Below are 16,470 nucleotides of genomic sequence, written 5' to 3' on the forward strand. Positions count from 1 at the left end.
ACTGTTATACATACCGTTTGATAAGGAAACTAAGCTCGCTCATGGTCACTTCATTTACTTCGCACTATAGTCTGTGATCATGTCAACCTTCACCTACATGCCCATTCTGCTAAAAAACATATTGTTTCAACTACGCAATTTCATCATTTCGCCTAATTTATCTCACACTTGTTATTTTCTCATATGCAAAGCCTGCTGGGACATATGCGTCTGCTTCTATTCTCCACTATCAACTTTTCCGGTTCTAGTTTAACAAAACAGCAAAGAGGATTCCTACCTGCAGATAAGCCTATCAAAATGCCTTATAAACCTTACAAACACTAAAAGTGCATCTTCACGAAATAACAGACAACGGAGCAGGACAGAAGGGTACACAAGTTGCGACCTAGGCAGCTCTAATTCTACGGGCTTGCTGATTCTTTTGTCAATCAAGGCTCGTTGGATGCCCATCAAATCTGTGAGTAGCCTACATAGCTACACTGGCCATATTTCACCTTTTCTGATGTGTTTACAATTACGCCACCGCACCATTTGTCACAGCCACTGTTTTACATATATAGCAAACCGAAACTGCTAAACGTACATGCTCATCAGACTGTACAAATTCACACAATGATAGCCATAATCCACCACCGTTTCTTGCAGGGTCACTTCGCATTTCTCACTCTCGTAATAAAACGCTTTGCAAAAAGAAATGATATCTCATAAAAAACACGTTTTCAACGTACAAAAATGCCAAGTTACTCAAAAGTATTGATATCAAAATGACGCCAAGTTACGGTACTGCAAACAATATAGGCTATCTTGCCTCACCGAAATTTCATAACATGTATTCCAAAGCAATGCTACCCAATATTTCCTCAATTCTTTCAAGTCACTTGGCCCTGTGTTTTGTAATCTTACCATATTACAATGTCATGCAAACGTTGTGTCAGATCAAAGTGTCAAATATTTCGTATTGCCTCATGGAACACATTGAAATTCATGTAGAAAACTGCTGGTCAGTCACTACAGGAAGCATATTTCTCCAGAAAACATATGTTTATACTTGCTTCTGAACTGAATTTGACTAAATGTACAAGTGATTGTATATTTGCTACGTACAATAAATACATGTAAAATACATATTGTACATACATACATAGAGAACTTCTTTATCCCCATGGGGACATTTCCCTCGCAGCATGTTACATTCACATTTACGAACAGACATTTATACCAAGAAACATACAATCATTCACGCAACAGAAAGGCTGGCCACCAAAATATATACATACCAATACAAATTGGACATATAGATGCCTATTCAATCAATCATGACTGTGAGAAAGCCATCCACACATATGTTTGGCCTGTCCATGTACTGCACGCTTATATACACACAGTGTATATAAGCGTATATAAGCCAAGTGACTTGAAAGAATTGAGGAAATATTGGGTAGCATTGCTTTGGAATACATGTTATGAAATTTCGGTGAGGCAAGATAGCCTATATTGTTTGTAGTACCGTAACTTGGCGTCATTTTGATATCAATACTTTTGAGTTACTTGGCATTTTTGTACGTTGAAAACGTGTTTTTTATGAGATGAGTTTAACTGGAAGCTCTGTCTCCATGTGCTGTGAGTTAGAGCTGCAGTAAGAGGATGAGTTTAACTGGAAGCTCTGTCTCCATTTGCTGTGAGTTAGAGCTGCAATAAGAGGGTGAGTTTAACTGGAAGCTCTGTCTCCATGTTTTGTTCACAGGGTCCAGGTAGATAGGGCTGGGTCACCTGTACCCAGTTGTCTGTCTATGAAGAGTGACCGTTCAGTGGATCGTACAGTCTGCTTCAGAGGAGAGTTCACAGGTGATCAAAGGTAATGAAACACGTTTGTATTGAATTAGACCTGCAGTATGAGGATGAGTTCAACTGGAAGCTCTGTCTCCATGTGATGTGTGTTAGAGCTGCAGTAAGAGGATGAGTTTAACTGGAAGCTCTGTCTCCATGTGCTGTGAGTTAGAGCTGCAGTAAGAGGATGAGTTTAACTGGAAGCTCTGTCTCCATTTGCTGTGAGTTAGAACTGCAATAAGAGGATGAGTTTAACTGGAAGCTCTGTCTCCATGTTTTGTTCACAGGGTACAGGTAGATAGGGTTGGGTCACCTGTACCCAGCTGTCTGTCTATGAAGAGTGACCGTTCAATGGATCGTACAATCGGCTTCAGAGGAGAGTTCACAGGTGATCAAAGGTAATGAAACACGTTTGTATTGAATTAGACCTGCAGTATGAGGACGAGTTCAACTGGAAGCTCTGTCTCCATGTGCTGTGTGTTAGAGCTGCAGTAAGAGGATGAGTTTAACTGGAAGCTCTGTCTCCATGTGCTGTGAGTTAGAGCTGCAGTAAGAGGATGAGTTTAACTGGAAGCTCTGTCTCCATTTGCTGTGAGTTAGAGCTGCAATAAGAGGATGAGTTTAACTGGAAGCTCTGTCTCCATGTTTTGTTCACAGGGTCCAGGTAGATAGGGTTGGGTCACCTGTACCCAGCTGTCTGTCTATGAAGAGTGACCGTTCAATGGATCGTACAATCGGCTTCAGAGGAGAGTTCACAGGTGATCAAAGGTAATGAAACACGTTTGTATTGAATTAGACCTGCAGTATGAGGACGAGTTCAACTGGAAGCTCTGTCTCCATGTGCTGTGTGTTAGAGCTGCAGTAAGAGGATGAGTTTAACAGGAAGCTCTGTCTCCATGTGCTGTGAGTTAGAGCTGCAGTAAGAGGATGATTTTAACTGGAAGCTCGGTCTCCTTGTGCTGTGAGTTCGACCTGCAGCAAGAGGATGAGTTTAACTGGAAGCTCTGTCTCCATCTGCTGGGAGTTTGACCTGCAGTAAGAGGATGAGTTTAACTGGAAGCTCTGTCTCCATGTGCTGTGAGTTAGAGCTGCAGTAAGAGGATGAGTTTAACTAGGAGCTCTATCTCCATGTGCTGTGAGTTACCTTGCGTTCACAAAGCAAGAAACTATGTTGATGGGTTGCTCAAGTTTACTAGGCTGAGGGAGGGGCAAGAGCTTCCCTTTGTATCTTCTTAGGCGTTTTGTGCAACTACATATTTTTGAAGAGAAATAACGGCATAACAATAGACGCATATTTGCCATATGGTCACACATCATCTCCTTTTGTTTACATAATTATGTCTGACACTGATAAATATTTGTTATTGCTATCTCGTTAGCTGTATATCTCTCTATATATCTCTCACTAGTTTTCAACCTAGCTAGCAACCTCTCTATGCCTCTCACTAGCTGGCTAGCAATCTCTCCGTATCTCTCTCACTAGTTAGCTTCCTAAGTAGCGATCTTTTTATCTCACAGACTAGCTAGCTAGCAAGCAAGTTGAAACTGCCGTCCAAGTGTCATTTTCAAGTGACGCTTCAAGTGACGCTTATCCCTGTACTCTTTAAAAAAAAATGTTGTATAGCACCGGGTGTAATTGTACCATAATGATAAGTTGTTCGTCCATTTTTTCCCACTGAGCGGAACAATAATTTGCTAAATGGTATCATATCGGTTGGAGAAATAGGAAGCCTGAAACTGATGGGCTGTTGATGGGCGATGCCAGAAAAAAGTTATACTGTGAGCAACATTTTTAGGGCAACTTTGGTTGCTCCGTTGCTCGTGTTTCTGGGCCTTGCTCAGCTACATAGAGAATGAGTGGACTTCCAGCAACTCATCAACCGAGTTACTCACAGTGTGAATGCACTGTTACAGCTGCAGTAAGAGGATGAGTTTAACTGGAAGCTCTGTCTCCATGTGCAGTGAGTTAGAGCTGCAGTATAAGGATGAGTTTGACTGGAAGCTGTTTCCATGTGCTGTGAGTTAGAGCTGCAGTAAGAGGATGAGTTTAACTGGAAGCTCTGTCTCCATGTGCTTTCAGTTAGAGCTGCAGTTAGAGGATGAGTTTAACTGGAAGCTGTGTCTCCATGTGCTCTCAATTAGAGCTGTAGTAAGAGTATGAGTTGAACTAAGAAGCTCTGTCTCCATGTGCTGTGAGTTAGAGCTACAGTAAATGAGTTTAACTAAGTTGTGTCTCATGATTTATTCACAGGATTCACTGCTCACTGGATTCAAGTCGTTCAGATGAGATGAGTTCAGAGAAACTGTTCTCCACAAAACAGGTATGATATATTCTTTTCCTATTTCAATATTTGAAGTTAATATGACTTTCAGACGATCAGATTGAATATCTAATCAGGTTTATTAAAGTTGTAGAGTGCTCTGGCCCTCTTTGGCTCACAGATAGGCCGGATTCCTTTTTAGGATCCATAAACGACAGCAGCGGATGACTCCAAACAGAATGTTTTAAAGTTCAAAGGCTTTATTTGTCACATGCATATACATACATGTAGTGAAATGCTGGTGCGACAAACTCCTTGTAGACTGTGCAATATAACGCTTCAATAATAATTATATACAGAAAAAATAAATAACTAAATAATAAAAAATAATAATAATATAAAATAATATAAGATATGAATACAAATTAAAAGAGAGACAAATATAAAGAGCAGTTATTTAAAAAAATACGAGCAATACAAATAAGTTTTAAAAAAGTAAGTCCTAATATAAGTCCTAAAATAAGTCATAGGAAGCAGTGCAACCTATGATATATCATACATTAAGTACAAGAAAGAAGAATGAAAAATACAAAGTAAACCGTGGGACGGTAAGGTGCTGCAGTGTACATTGAGGTAAAGGTGCTATGTGCTTGAGGTGAAAATACTATTCCAGGACAGTTGTCCTGGCAGTGCAGTTAAAAGCACTGATGGCCTGAGGGAGGAAGCTCCTCCTAAGTCTCTCAGTGCTGGTCCTGTGGCTGCGTAGGTGTTTGCCTGACCGCAGCAGCTCAAACAGTCCGTTGTTGTGATGGAAAGAGTCATTCCTAATCCTCTTTGCTCTGCTTAAGCACCTCCTGGGGTACAGGTCCTGCAGAGTGGGGAGTGTGGTCCCCATGGTACGCTCAGCTGACCGCACCACCCTCTGCAGGGCTCTCTGGTCCAGAGAGGAGCAGTTCCCGTACCAGACGGTGATGTTCCCCAGCAGGATTCTCTCAATGGTTGCAGAGTAGAAGGTTTTCAGGATCTTCTTGGAGACTCTGAACTTCCTCAGCTGTCTGAGGTGGTACAGGCGCTGCCTTGCCTTTCTCACCACAGTGTCGGTGTGCAGTGTCCATGTCAGTTCCTCTGTGATGTGTACACCGAAGGTATTTGAAATTTCTCACCCTCTCTACCGGTGGCCCATTGATCTGTAGAGGGGTGTCGGTCCTCAGCCGTTTCTTCTTACAGAAGTCCACCACCATCTCCTTGGTTTTGCTGATATTCAGGAAGAGACGGTTGTCCTGGCCCCACAGTGACAGGTCTGCCACCTCCTGGAGATAGGCCTTCTTGTCGTCGTTGGTGATCGGGCCTACCACCACTGTGTCGTCAGCAAACTTGACGATGGCGTTGGACTCAAACCTGGCCTCACAGTCATGTGTGTACAGGGAGTACAGCAGAGGGCTCAACACACACCCCTGGGGAGCTCCAGTGCTGAGGGTGAGGGGGTTTGAGGTGTGCTTACCCACTCTAACCACCTGGGGTCTGGCGGTCAGGAAATCCAGTATCCAGGCACAAACGGAGGTGTTCAGTCCCAGGTCAGTCAGTTTAGCAGCCAGTCTGGAGGGGACTATGGTATTGAAAGCTGAGCTGAAATCAATGAACGGCAATCTTACATAGCCCCCCCTCTGTTGTCGAGGTGAGAGAGAGTGGCATGCAGAACCTGACAGACCGCATCGTCCGTGGATCTGTTGGGGCGGGAAGCAAACTGCAGAGGGTCCAAGGTGCTGGGAAGAGAGGAGCAGATGTAGTCCTTGACTAGCCTCTCAAAGCACTTTGTCACCACCGAGGTGAGTGCTACCGGGCGGTAGTCATTCAGGCAGGCTGGGGAAGCGTTCTTGGGTACAGGGACAATGGTGGACCTCTTGAGGCATGTAGGGACCACGGACTGGGCCAGGGAGAGGGTGATTATTGTGATGAACACAGGAGCCAGGAGATCAGCGCAGGTCTTGAGGACTTGTCCGGAGATTCCGTCTGGCCCTGCTGCTTTCCTGGTGTCCACCCGTTTCAAGGCTCCCCTCACATAGTGCTCTGACAGGACAAGTGAGCTTGCAGCTCCAGGGGGGGAACTCGTGTTATACACGCTAACTGTGCTAGCTGTGCTAGCCGCCGGGCTAATGTTAGCATCGTTAGCCTCGAAACGTGCATAAAAAGAGTTCAGCTCGTCTGCCAGAGTAGTGTCAGCTTTCACCATAGGGGGGCGCCTGCCCTTATGGTCTGTAATGTTCCGTAGTTCTTGCCACACGCGTTGGGTGTCTCGCTGCTGGAACTGAGACTCCACTCTGTCCTTGTAGTGATGCTTTGCATCCTTGATTGCTCGCCTCAGCCTGTAGGACACCGCCTTGTACTCCGTCATGTCCCCAGACACCAGTCCCGCGTTATAGGCAGTGGTGCGTGCGTTCAGAGCAACGCGGATGGATCTGTCACCCCACGGTTTCTGGTTAGGAAAACACTTAACTTTCACCGTGGGGATAACTTTGTCCACCACCATTGTAATGAAGCCGGTCACCACTTCTGTAAACACGTTGACGTCATCAGAGGTGGACTGGAACCTGTCCCAGTCGACGTCGTCCAGCGCGTCCTGTAGAGTGGCCTCTGATTGGGCGGTCCAGCGCTTGACCTCTCGCGACACCACCTCTTCCCGTACCCTCCGTTGTTTGTATTCTGTTATCAGGAAGATGGCGGCATGGTCTGATTTGCCAAATGATGGTAGAGAGGTAGCCTTGTAGCCCTCCTTGAACGGTGAATAGCAGTGCTCAAGTATCTTGTCCTTTCAGGTAGGACATTTGATGTGTTGGTAAAAGTTTGGCATAACTTTTTTAAGGTTTGCCTTGTTGAAGTCCCCTGCCACGATGGGGGCAGCGTCTGGATGCTTGGTCTGTAGTCCGCTTAGCACATCATGTAACACCGACAAAGCCTCGTCGTGTCCGCTTGTGGTGGAATGTAAACGGCCCTAGTGATCACTGCGGAAACTCCCGGGGCAGGTAGAATGGACACTCAGCACTCAGTTTGTATAGTTAGCATTAAAAAATGTATTGCACTGAGAAACTTAATTCAACTCCACAACTAAATTATTCCAAGGACATTCGTGATTCATCACAAGTAGTGTCCCTAAAAAACATAAATCAGGAGCAAAAGCTGCATTTCGAATATAGGCTTTAGACCTGCTGCTTGTTGTGTTCTAAAGTATCTTTTCCTGTTCTGGCCTTCCTACAAGAAAACATGAGACATTGCAGGCATTTACCAGTCACTCTTATTCAGAGTGACTTACACAACTTTTTACACAGCATTTACATTGCTTCCTTTTATACAGCTGGATATGAACTGAAGCAATGCAGGTTAAGTACCTTGCTCAAGGGTACAACAGCAGTGTCCTACCTGGGATTCAAACCTCTGACGAGACCAGCGCCTTACCCATTATACTACACTACCACCCATAATAAAGCAAGGCTTTGTTTCCATGGCTCTGATACAGCACACCTCTTTATGTGTTTATTTCACACTGGGACAGCACACCTCTTCATGTGTTTATTTCACACTGATACAGCACACCTCTTTGTGTGTTTATTTCACACACTGATACAGCACACCTCTCCATGTGTTTATTTCACACTGATACAGCACACCTCTTCATGTGTTTATTTCACACTGAGACAGCACACCTCTTCATGTGTTTATTTCACACTGAGACAGCACACCTCTTCGTGTGTTTATTTCACTCTGATACAGCACACCTCTTCATGTGTTTATTTCACACTGATACAGCACACCTCTAAATGTGTTTATTGCAGTCTCTCCTGCGCACTCTGATGAAGCTGAAGAAGACTGAAAAGTTGAAACTGTTTCAGAGCCATCTGAGTCAGCATTGCCCAGAATGCTTACATAGTCTTCCTGAAGATCCTTCTGTACTGGATACGTTTATGAAGATGAAGGAATTGTTCAAGAGTCATCAAATTGCTGATTACCCAGAATGCACTGAGAGAGGGCAGGAGGATCCTGAGGCCCTGTACATAGTTGAGAAGATGCTGGAGACCTGTGGCATTGAGGGGTCTCTGAAGATCACACTCCATATCCTGAGGAACATGAAGAAGAAGGATGTCACTGACCCACTGGAGAGAGATGAGCAGCACAGTAAGATTTTTCTCTCATTGCTACTGTGGCCATTAGAATGTTGAAATGAGTTTAGCCAACAAATATAACAGAGTACAAAATAACAGAGTACTGATTTATAGTATTCACACTTTGATAATAGTGTTTTACATCAACAGTCTTGCATATAAAAACCATCACACACATGTACAGGAAGGCATTTCAATTCAAATATAGCATCCAGCAGTAATAATGGGGGCAATCAAATGCACATGAGATTAAATGTTTCCTAAAGACTTTAAAACCAGGAGCCTTGGGATCAAAAGCCAGTTACTAAACCACTGTCCCATCAGACTGACTGCCCTGAGGTTTTATCCTGGATTAAAGAGCACCGATCATAATAATTATAAGATAATTAAATTACTGCATGACCCATGAAGACCATATTTACCATAAAGACTCATCATACTATGAACAATTCAGAAATTGAATGTTGAAATGGAAATGAATCCTTTTTATGTTTTCATTGTTGTGTGTACAACAGTTTGTGAGAAGTGTGAAACACTACTAGAGGTAGGGGCAACACTTTACTTGAAGGTGCAGTTATACCATATAGGGCATATCTTCATGATACATAACAAATAGACATTGCCTGTTAATTTCACAGTGTGTCCTCATGATACAGAATAATTTCATATTAACAGAAGAGATGTAACAGGGCTGGCCTTGTTTCGCATGTGTAATCAAAAATATTGTTAACTGTTCCATGTTTCCTACATTGGCGTTAATCAGTAATAACCTCTTGTTACCAAATTAGTTACAATTTAACTACATAGGTATAGCTACAACTTAATGTGCAACACTCTCAGAGCTGTGTAAAACATTGTGAAAACTTTCTGCATAAGTATTTTTTGTCTATTTCTGTTATTTTAAACATTGGTTCTCATATTTCCTCTCCTCAGATGAATTCAAAGAAAGAGCCCAGCAGGCACTGAAAACTCACCTGAAGAAGAGGTTTGAATGCATATTTGAAGGTTTAGCAAAGCAGGGCCACCAGACCCTCCTCAATGAGATCTATACAGAGCTCTACATCACAGAGGGGGGAAGTAGGGGGGTCAATGATGAACATGAGATCAGACAGATTGAGATAGCATCCAAGAGACAAACCACACAGGAGATTGCAATCCTCTGCAATGACATTTTTAAGCTTTTACCTGGACAAGAGAAACCAATCAGAACTGTGCTTACAAAGGGCATCGCTGGCATTGGGAAAACAGTCTCTGTGCAGAAGTTCATTCTGGACTGGGCAGATGGAAAAGCCAATCAGGACATTGATTTCATCTTCACTCTTCCTTTCCGAGATCTGAATCTGAAAAAGGAGAGAGAATTTAGTCTCATGGAACTTCTGCAGCACTACTATCCACAACTGAAAGAGATCAAAAGTTTTGAAGATGATGAAGTCAAAGTTGTGTTCATCTTTGATGGTCTGGATGAGTGTCGACTTCCTCTAGATTTCCAAAGCAATGAGATCTGCTGTGATATAACAGAGTCATCATCATTGGATGTGCTGCTGACCAACCTCATTAAGGGGAATCTGCTTCCCTCTGCCCTCCTCTGGATCACCTCCCGACCAGCAGCAGCCAATCAGATCCCTCCTGAGTGCGTCCACCAGGTGACAGAGGTACGAGGATTCAATGACCCACAGAAGGAGGAGTACTTCAGGAAGAGAATCAGAGATCGGAACAAGGCCAGCAAAATTATCTCACACATAAAGTCATCCAGGAGTCTCTACATCATGTGTCACATACCAGTCTTCTGCTGGATTTCTGCTACTGTTCTGGAGACAATGTTGGATAAAGTGAGTGGAGACCTGCCCAAAACTCTGACTGAAATGTACACACACTTCCTGCTCATTCAGACTAATGTGAAGAATGAGAAGTATCATGGCACCAATGAGACAACCCCAAAGAAAATGTCAGCATCAAATACAGAAATCATCCTGAAACTGGGGCAGCTGGCTTTACGACAGCTGGAAAGGGGCAATCTGATTTTCTATGAAGAGGACCTGAGAGAGAGTGGCATTGATGTCAGTGAAGCTTCAGTGTACTCTGGGGTGTGCACAGAGATCTTTAAAGAGGAGTGTGGGTTGGGTGAGGAGAAGGTCTACTGCTTTGTGCATCTGAGCATTCAGGAGTATCTGGCTGCCTTGTTTGTGTTTCATTCATGTGTGAATGAGAACAGAAATGTACTCAGGGCAGAAGAATCAAAACTTCGCAGTGACGGAGTGCAGCTGTCTGAGTTACACAGGACTGCAGTGGATCAGGCCTTAGAGAGTAAGAATGGACACCTGGACCTTTTCCTCAGATTCCTTCTAGGCCTCTCTCTGGACTCCATTCAGACTCTATTAGGAGGAATACTGACACAGACAGGAAGCAGATCACCTGTACCAAATTGGATAAAAGCACTATATAAATACAGTCCTTTTACCATTTACCATTTAGATCCACCAACACAGACAGGAAGCAGATCACCTGTACCAGATCCACAGACACAGACAGAAAGCAGATCAGAGAGCATTGAGAAAACAGTATTATACATAAAGGAGAGGATCAAAAAAGAATCTTCAGCAGAGAGGACCATAAATCTTTTCCACTGTCTCAATGAACTGAATGACAACTCTCTAGTGGAGGAAATCAAGAATTTCCAGAGATCAGGAAAACTCTCTAATGAAAAGCTGGAACCACACCAATGTTCAGCCCTGGCCTTTATGTTACTGATGTCAGAGGAGATCCTAGATGAGTTTGACTTGAAGACCTACAAAACATCAGCAGCAGGTTATCAGAGACTGGTACCAGTACTCAGGAACTGCAGGAAGGCCATGTGAGTATGGTGTAATAATTAAAGTAGATAATGACAGCATGTTTTTATAAACACTTCATAGTTAAAGTGAAAATAGAATACAATAAAATTGTCAGGCAAGTGAGAATTATGATTTTTGAGTCAAGCTATTTTAACAGATTGTGCCTTCATTTAATGAATACAGAAGTACCATCAAATGTAAAAAATGTATCCAACATGTAAAATGTATTTTATTAGATTTAATTTACATATTATCATTAAAGATACCAGTTATTACATACATCATTAATTCCTTGTCAGGCAAACCAATGTGATGGATCAATAATGGTCCAAACATACAACTCGCAGATTTAAATGAAGAGAGGGTATAGTATGTTACAGTATTAATATGAACATATTCCCCATCAAATAAAAAAATACAAGCTACACTTCCTTTACACAAAATTAGACAGACATGAAAAATAAATAATATAATTGTGAAAAAAATGAATGAAAGGTATTGCAGAACCACAGCTTGTCTGTCCCACTGTGACCCAGGATGGTAAAATAAGCAGCTAAAGAATCAAGACCAGAGATCCAAGACTGTGATCAGAAAAGACCAAGGCAGAGCTGAGAAGCAAGGCAAATGGCACAAGATCACAGGCTCACTTTTGCTTTACAGGCCAACACTTTATTTCAATTTTTTTATAATTTGTATTTTAACAAAGGAGCTTTGTCACTAAGCAGCTTTACAGAGAACCGGCCCCCAAAGTGTAAGCCTAGGGCAACAGTGGCAAGGAAAACCTCCCTGACTGATAACAGGAAGAAACCTTGAGCAGAATCGGACTCAGAGGGGGAACCCAACTGCCGCGGGCAGGCACCGGTTTGTTATGGAAAATCAACAGTAGCAGGAGGCGGTGGTGCCCAGCTGGTCTAGCTGGTCTAGGGCTGGAGCTGCGGGACAGGGGGGGGGTGCTCAGCAAACTTGGGCTAGAGCTCCGGGCAGGTGCCCAGAGCCGAGGAAGACGAGAAAAAAAATGTTGTTAGGGGATTCAAATGGTAGAATAGCAAACAGAGCAGAAGAAACAGAGGTGCCCACGTGCGATAAGGAAAACCCCGGCAGAATAAGGCTATGGCAGCATAGCTAAGGGAAACAGAGGCAGGGGCCAACGCAGCCATGAGGGCAGGCTTGAGACAGTCATCACCAGACCATGACCAGTTCAGCTTAGCACAGCACTACCAATGATGATCCAGTGACAGCACTAACCGCTCAGTCTGCCAGAGACTCTATAGCTATGCCTGCCACCCACTCCTGCCCCTCAAATATAAGAGAGACTAAAAATATATGTTTTGAGCCTAGCTTTAAATAAGGTGATAGTGTCTGTGCCCCGAACATGGGCAGACAACTTGTTCCACAGGAGGGGAGCACGTTAGGAGAAGGTTCTACCACCTATGGTACTTTTAGATATTCTAGGAATAACAAGGAGGCCTGCACCCTGCGAACAGAGCGTTCGTGAGGGAATATAAGGAAGAAGTAAATCATTTAAGTACAAAGGGGCAAGCCCATGTAAGGCTTTAAAGGTAAGAAGTAGTATCTTATAGTCTATTTGGAATTTAACTGGCAACCAGTGAAGCGATGCTAACACTGGGCTGATGTGCTCGAATCTCCTTGTTCTAGTGAGAATACGAGCTGCTGCATTTTGAATTAGCTGGAGCCCTTTCAGAGAGGAATTTGCACATCCAGACAAAAGAGCATTGCAGTAATGCAATGTAATCTTGAAGTATCAAAAGCATGAGCAAGATTTTCAAGTCTATCCAGAAGGATGAGGTGATCAAATGTGTCAAATACCGCACTTAAATCTAAAAGCACAAGTGCAGAGATGCAGCCATGGTCGGAAGCGAGGAGTAGGTCATTGAGTACTTTGACCAGGGCTGTTTCAGTGCTGTGAGAGGGTCTAAAACCAGACTGGAAAAACTTCCAATATATGATTGGAGTGCAAAAATGAACCAAGTTGTTTTGAAATGGCCTTTTCTAGTATTTTAGAAAGGAACAGGAGGTTCGAGATAGGCCTGTAGTTAGACAGGTCATTCACATCCAAGTTTGGCTTCTTAAGAAGGGGTTTGATGGCTGCAAGTTTAAGAGTCTGTGGTATGTGTCCAGATGCTAAAGACACATTGACAATACGTAACATTGGTGTTCCAATCACTGGTAATAGCTCCTTGAAAAGCTTCATAGGGATAGGGTCTAGAAGACAAGAAGAAGATTTTGAGGAATTAACTATGGCATTAAACTCCATGAGATCTATTGGAGCAAAAGAGTTCAGATAGGCCGCCTGTCTTTCTGAAGATTCTTCTGAAGATTCTTCATCCATACGTTGAGCGGATGGAAGGGCAGACCCTATATAAGGGGTGGTAGGAGAACTTTGAATCTTGCCTCTGTTTTTTATAATTTTGTTATCAAAGGGTCGGAGCCAAGAAGATCTCCACAGTGCACAAATGAGCCTGGGAGCTCATTAATAAAAGCATTTGCAGTCCTGAAGGAAAGCTTACAGTTAAGGTAGAATGAAGGATCTGGTGACACATGACAGACTTGTGAAAGTTGGAAAGTAATTAAATAATGGTCTGATAACACAGGGTTTTTAGGCACAACTGCTATATTTGCTATTTCCGTATCATAAGTTAAGACCAGATCAAGAGTTATGAGAATGTGTGGACTGATGTATATGTTGATCGAAGCCAATAGATTCAGTGATAGACAAGAGTGCTGATCTGAGAGGATCACCTTCACTATCCATGTGAATATTGAAGTCCCCTACAATTACTACTTTATCTGAATTAACAACCAGGCTGGAAAGGAAATCAGCAAACTCAAGTAAAAAGCCACTGTATGGCCCTGGTGGCCTGTATACAAGAGATAAAAAAGGATAAAACGGACTGCTTTTTTGTCTGGATGTGCAAAACTGAGAACAAGCACTTAAAAAAAGTTGGTGTGGCAACAAGATTAGAATGATATACAGCAGCAACACCACTGCCACAACCCGTCAGATGGGGAACGTGAGTATAGCTGTAGCCAGGAGGGGTGGATTCATTTAAGGCAATATACAGTTTTAAGCCAAGTTTCAGTTACACATAAGATTTCAACTTGGTGATCAGTAATTAATTCATTTACAAGAGTTGCCTTAGGGGCTAGTGATCTGATATTAATTCATCCAATTTTTAGCTGAGTTTGGTCAGCCGCATTATTAGTAGAATAACAAGGTCTGATTTTTTGCAGATTAGCCATACAAACACCCCTATGGTCTTTATTGAACTAACATTTGTCCTCAACTTTGACTTGGACAAGTAAACACAAGTGTTACACTTATTCTTATCTAACTCAGTTTGGTGAAGTAGTTGGACTGTGTTTGTGTAGAAAAAAGAATCCCTCCTTTTAAATGTCAGTCAGTTAAGGACAAATGTTGATTGAATCAAATCCATGTTTTTCAAAAGGGGGGAAGAATCCCCCTTTTATCCCTAGTCCATGCATAGATAATTTGTGAGTGGGAGATGGCCAGAGAGAGCCTGCTCAGTCTGTACCCCTCTTACATTGTTCAAGAAGATGAGATATTTTTTCAACATTATGATTAATGTAATGCTGGGTTTGGTTTGGGAGAGGCAAGTGTGGTTATGAATTAAATGTTTGTGTTACTGTATTGTGAGATTAGGTCAGGCAGTAAATGCACCATGTTACAAGGCCAGTAGTGCCACCCTGGTCTCGAGGACGGAGTGTAGCACAGTGGGTAAGGAACTGGGCTTGTAACTGAAAGGTCGTAGGTTCGATTCCCGGGTAAGGACACTGCCGTTGTACCCTTGAGCAAGGTACTTAACCTGCATTGCTTCAGTATATATCCAGCTGTATAAATGGATACAATGTAAAAATGCTATGTAAAAAGTTGTGTAAGTCGCTCTGGATAAGAGCGTCTGCTAAATGCCTGTAATGTAATGTAATGCTTTATTTTGGTGTACGCTGACCCAGAATCCAATAGTGCCTGTAGACAGAGTGAAAACAGGAAGGTAGAGGAATTGTAGGATATAATGGGTGTCAGGGTGAGGTCTTCTCAGGGGACTGTTAAAGTGCCTGTTTTTGAGGTAATTCTGTGGCTTATCTCAGGCTAAAGTCTGGCCTGTACAAGGATTCTGAAGTTTCCTAAACCCTGGAAAAAGGTAAATGGTGTCTTGGACAGCACCATCAAATGTATCACTATTCCAACAAAAGGAGCTCAAAGGGATCATTAACAGTTCCTACATAGCTTTGGTTTCACTATCTAGTTATATGTAACACCAGCATCACAAAATGAAAATCCTCAACATCACTCTTCATCACTCGCGATTACTGTTACATGGCACATATCAGATTTTACAGTATATTGCGCTATTTAATAATATAATAATATATAAACTCTTCTTTGCAGACTGAACTACTGTGACCTCACAGAGAGGTCCTGTGAAATTGTGGCCTCAGTTCTTCAGTCATCAAACTCACCCCTGAGAGATCTGGACCTCAGCAACAATAAACTGGGAGATTCAGGAGTGAAGCTGATCTGTGCTGGACTGATGAGTCCAAACTGTAAACTACAGACACTGGGGTGAGTTGTGTGTACGGTGTGACCTTAATTAAATAGAATTAGTGATTATGGATCTGTGCAGTGAAATATAGGGTTGAACAGAGAGCTGAACCTGAAGAATCTCTTGTAGTTCACTTTGTTGATCCCCTTTATGAATTTAAAAGACTCAATCAAATAACCCTGAGTCTACTTTTACTAAGCGTGAAGAAGTTAAGCATCTGAAGTCTTTCCTCAAAACTTTTATCTTTCATACCAGGAACCAGTTTGGTTTCCCTTCTTTCAACCTTTTCCAGATCCTCTAGCCTATATCTTTCTCCCCAGAACTGCACACAGTTCACTAAGTGTGGTCTGACAAAGGTATTGTATAAAATAAGTATAACTTCCTTGGATTTACAGGGCTCCAGACTAACTTTTTTCATTGGATGCACTGGTGCGCCTAACTTTTTCATTTAGGTGCAGCAGCACATAATTTAGTTAGACCCAAAATTTTTCACCGTAATAATACATTTTAAGTGTTACCCTTTCTCAGTTCCCATACACATTGGTAATTTCTTAACACATTATGTAAATGATTGTAAACAGGAATAAAGGTGCAGATAAATGTTTTTTCTTTATTTAAATCACAGCACAAACAAGAAATGGCAATAACCTCAATTGTTTAAAAAATAAACTTAAAAAGTGCTGATGTTTAAAGTGCTTGACAAACTCAAATAAATAAATCAAACTCAAATAACTCAAATAAAAGTGTGCGCTGCTCCCAGAGGAGTGCAGGGCGCGGTTTCACACATACACACTAGTGGTGCGCGGATCGGCTC

The 16,470-nt window shown here is 42.5% G+C and overlaps 1 protein-coding gene and 1 long non-coding RNA gene across 2 annotated transcripts in view; both read left to right on the plus strand.

Moving 5' to 3' along the window:
* LOC118218881 (NLR family CARD domain-containing protein 3-like) overlaps positions 1 to 16,470 on the plus strand; it is a 159,616-nt gene that overhangs the window by 79,785 nt on the left and 63,361 nt on the right. Inside the window, exons 7-10 of the mRNA XM_035401607.1 lie at positions 7,916 to 8,255; positions 9,176 to 10,656; positions 10,768 to 11,093; positions 15,503 to 15,676. Coding sequence (XP_035257498.1) covers positions 7,916 to 8,255; positions 9,176 to 10,656; positions 10,768 to 11,093; positions 15,503 to 15,676 — 2,321 coding nt within the window. The remainder of the gene's footprint in view (positions 1 to 7,915; positions 8,256 to 9,175; positions 10,657 to 10,767; positions 11,094 to 15,502; positions 15,677 to 16,470) is intronic.
* LOC118218980 lies at positions 1,837 to 7,448 on the plus strand. The gene is made up of 3 exons (XR_004763624.1): positions 1,837 to 1,855; positions 4,079 to 4,148; positions 7,438 to 7,448. It is a non-coding gene; the product is annotated as an uncharacterized LOC118218980 (long non-coding RNA).

Source organism: Anguilla anguilla, chromosome 19 (assembly GCF_013347855.1).
Source record: "Anguilla anguilla isolate fAngAng1 chromosome 19, fAngAng1.pri, whole genome shotgun sequence".
Taxonomy (NCBI): Eukaryota; Metazoa; Chordata; class Actinopteri; order Anguilliformes; family Anguillidae; genus Anguilla; species Anguilla anguilla.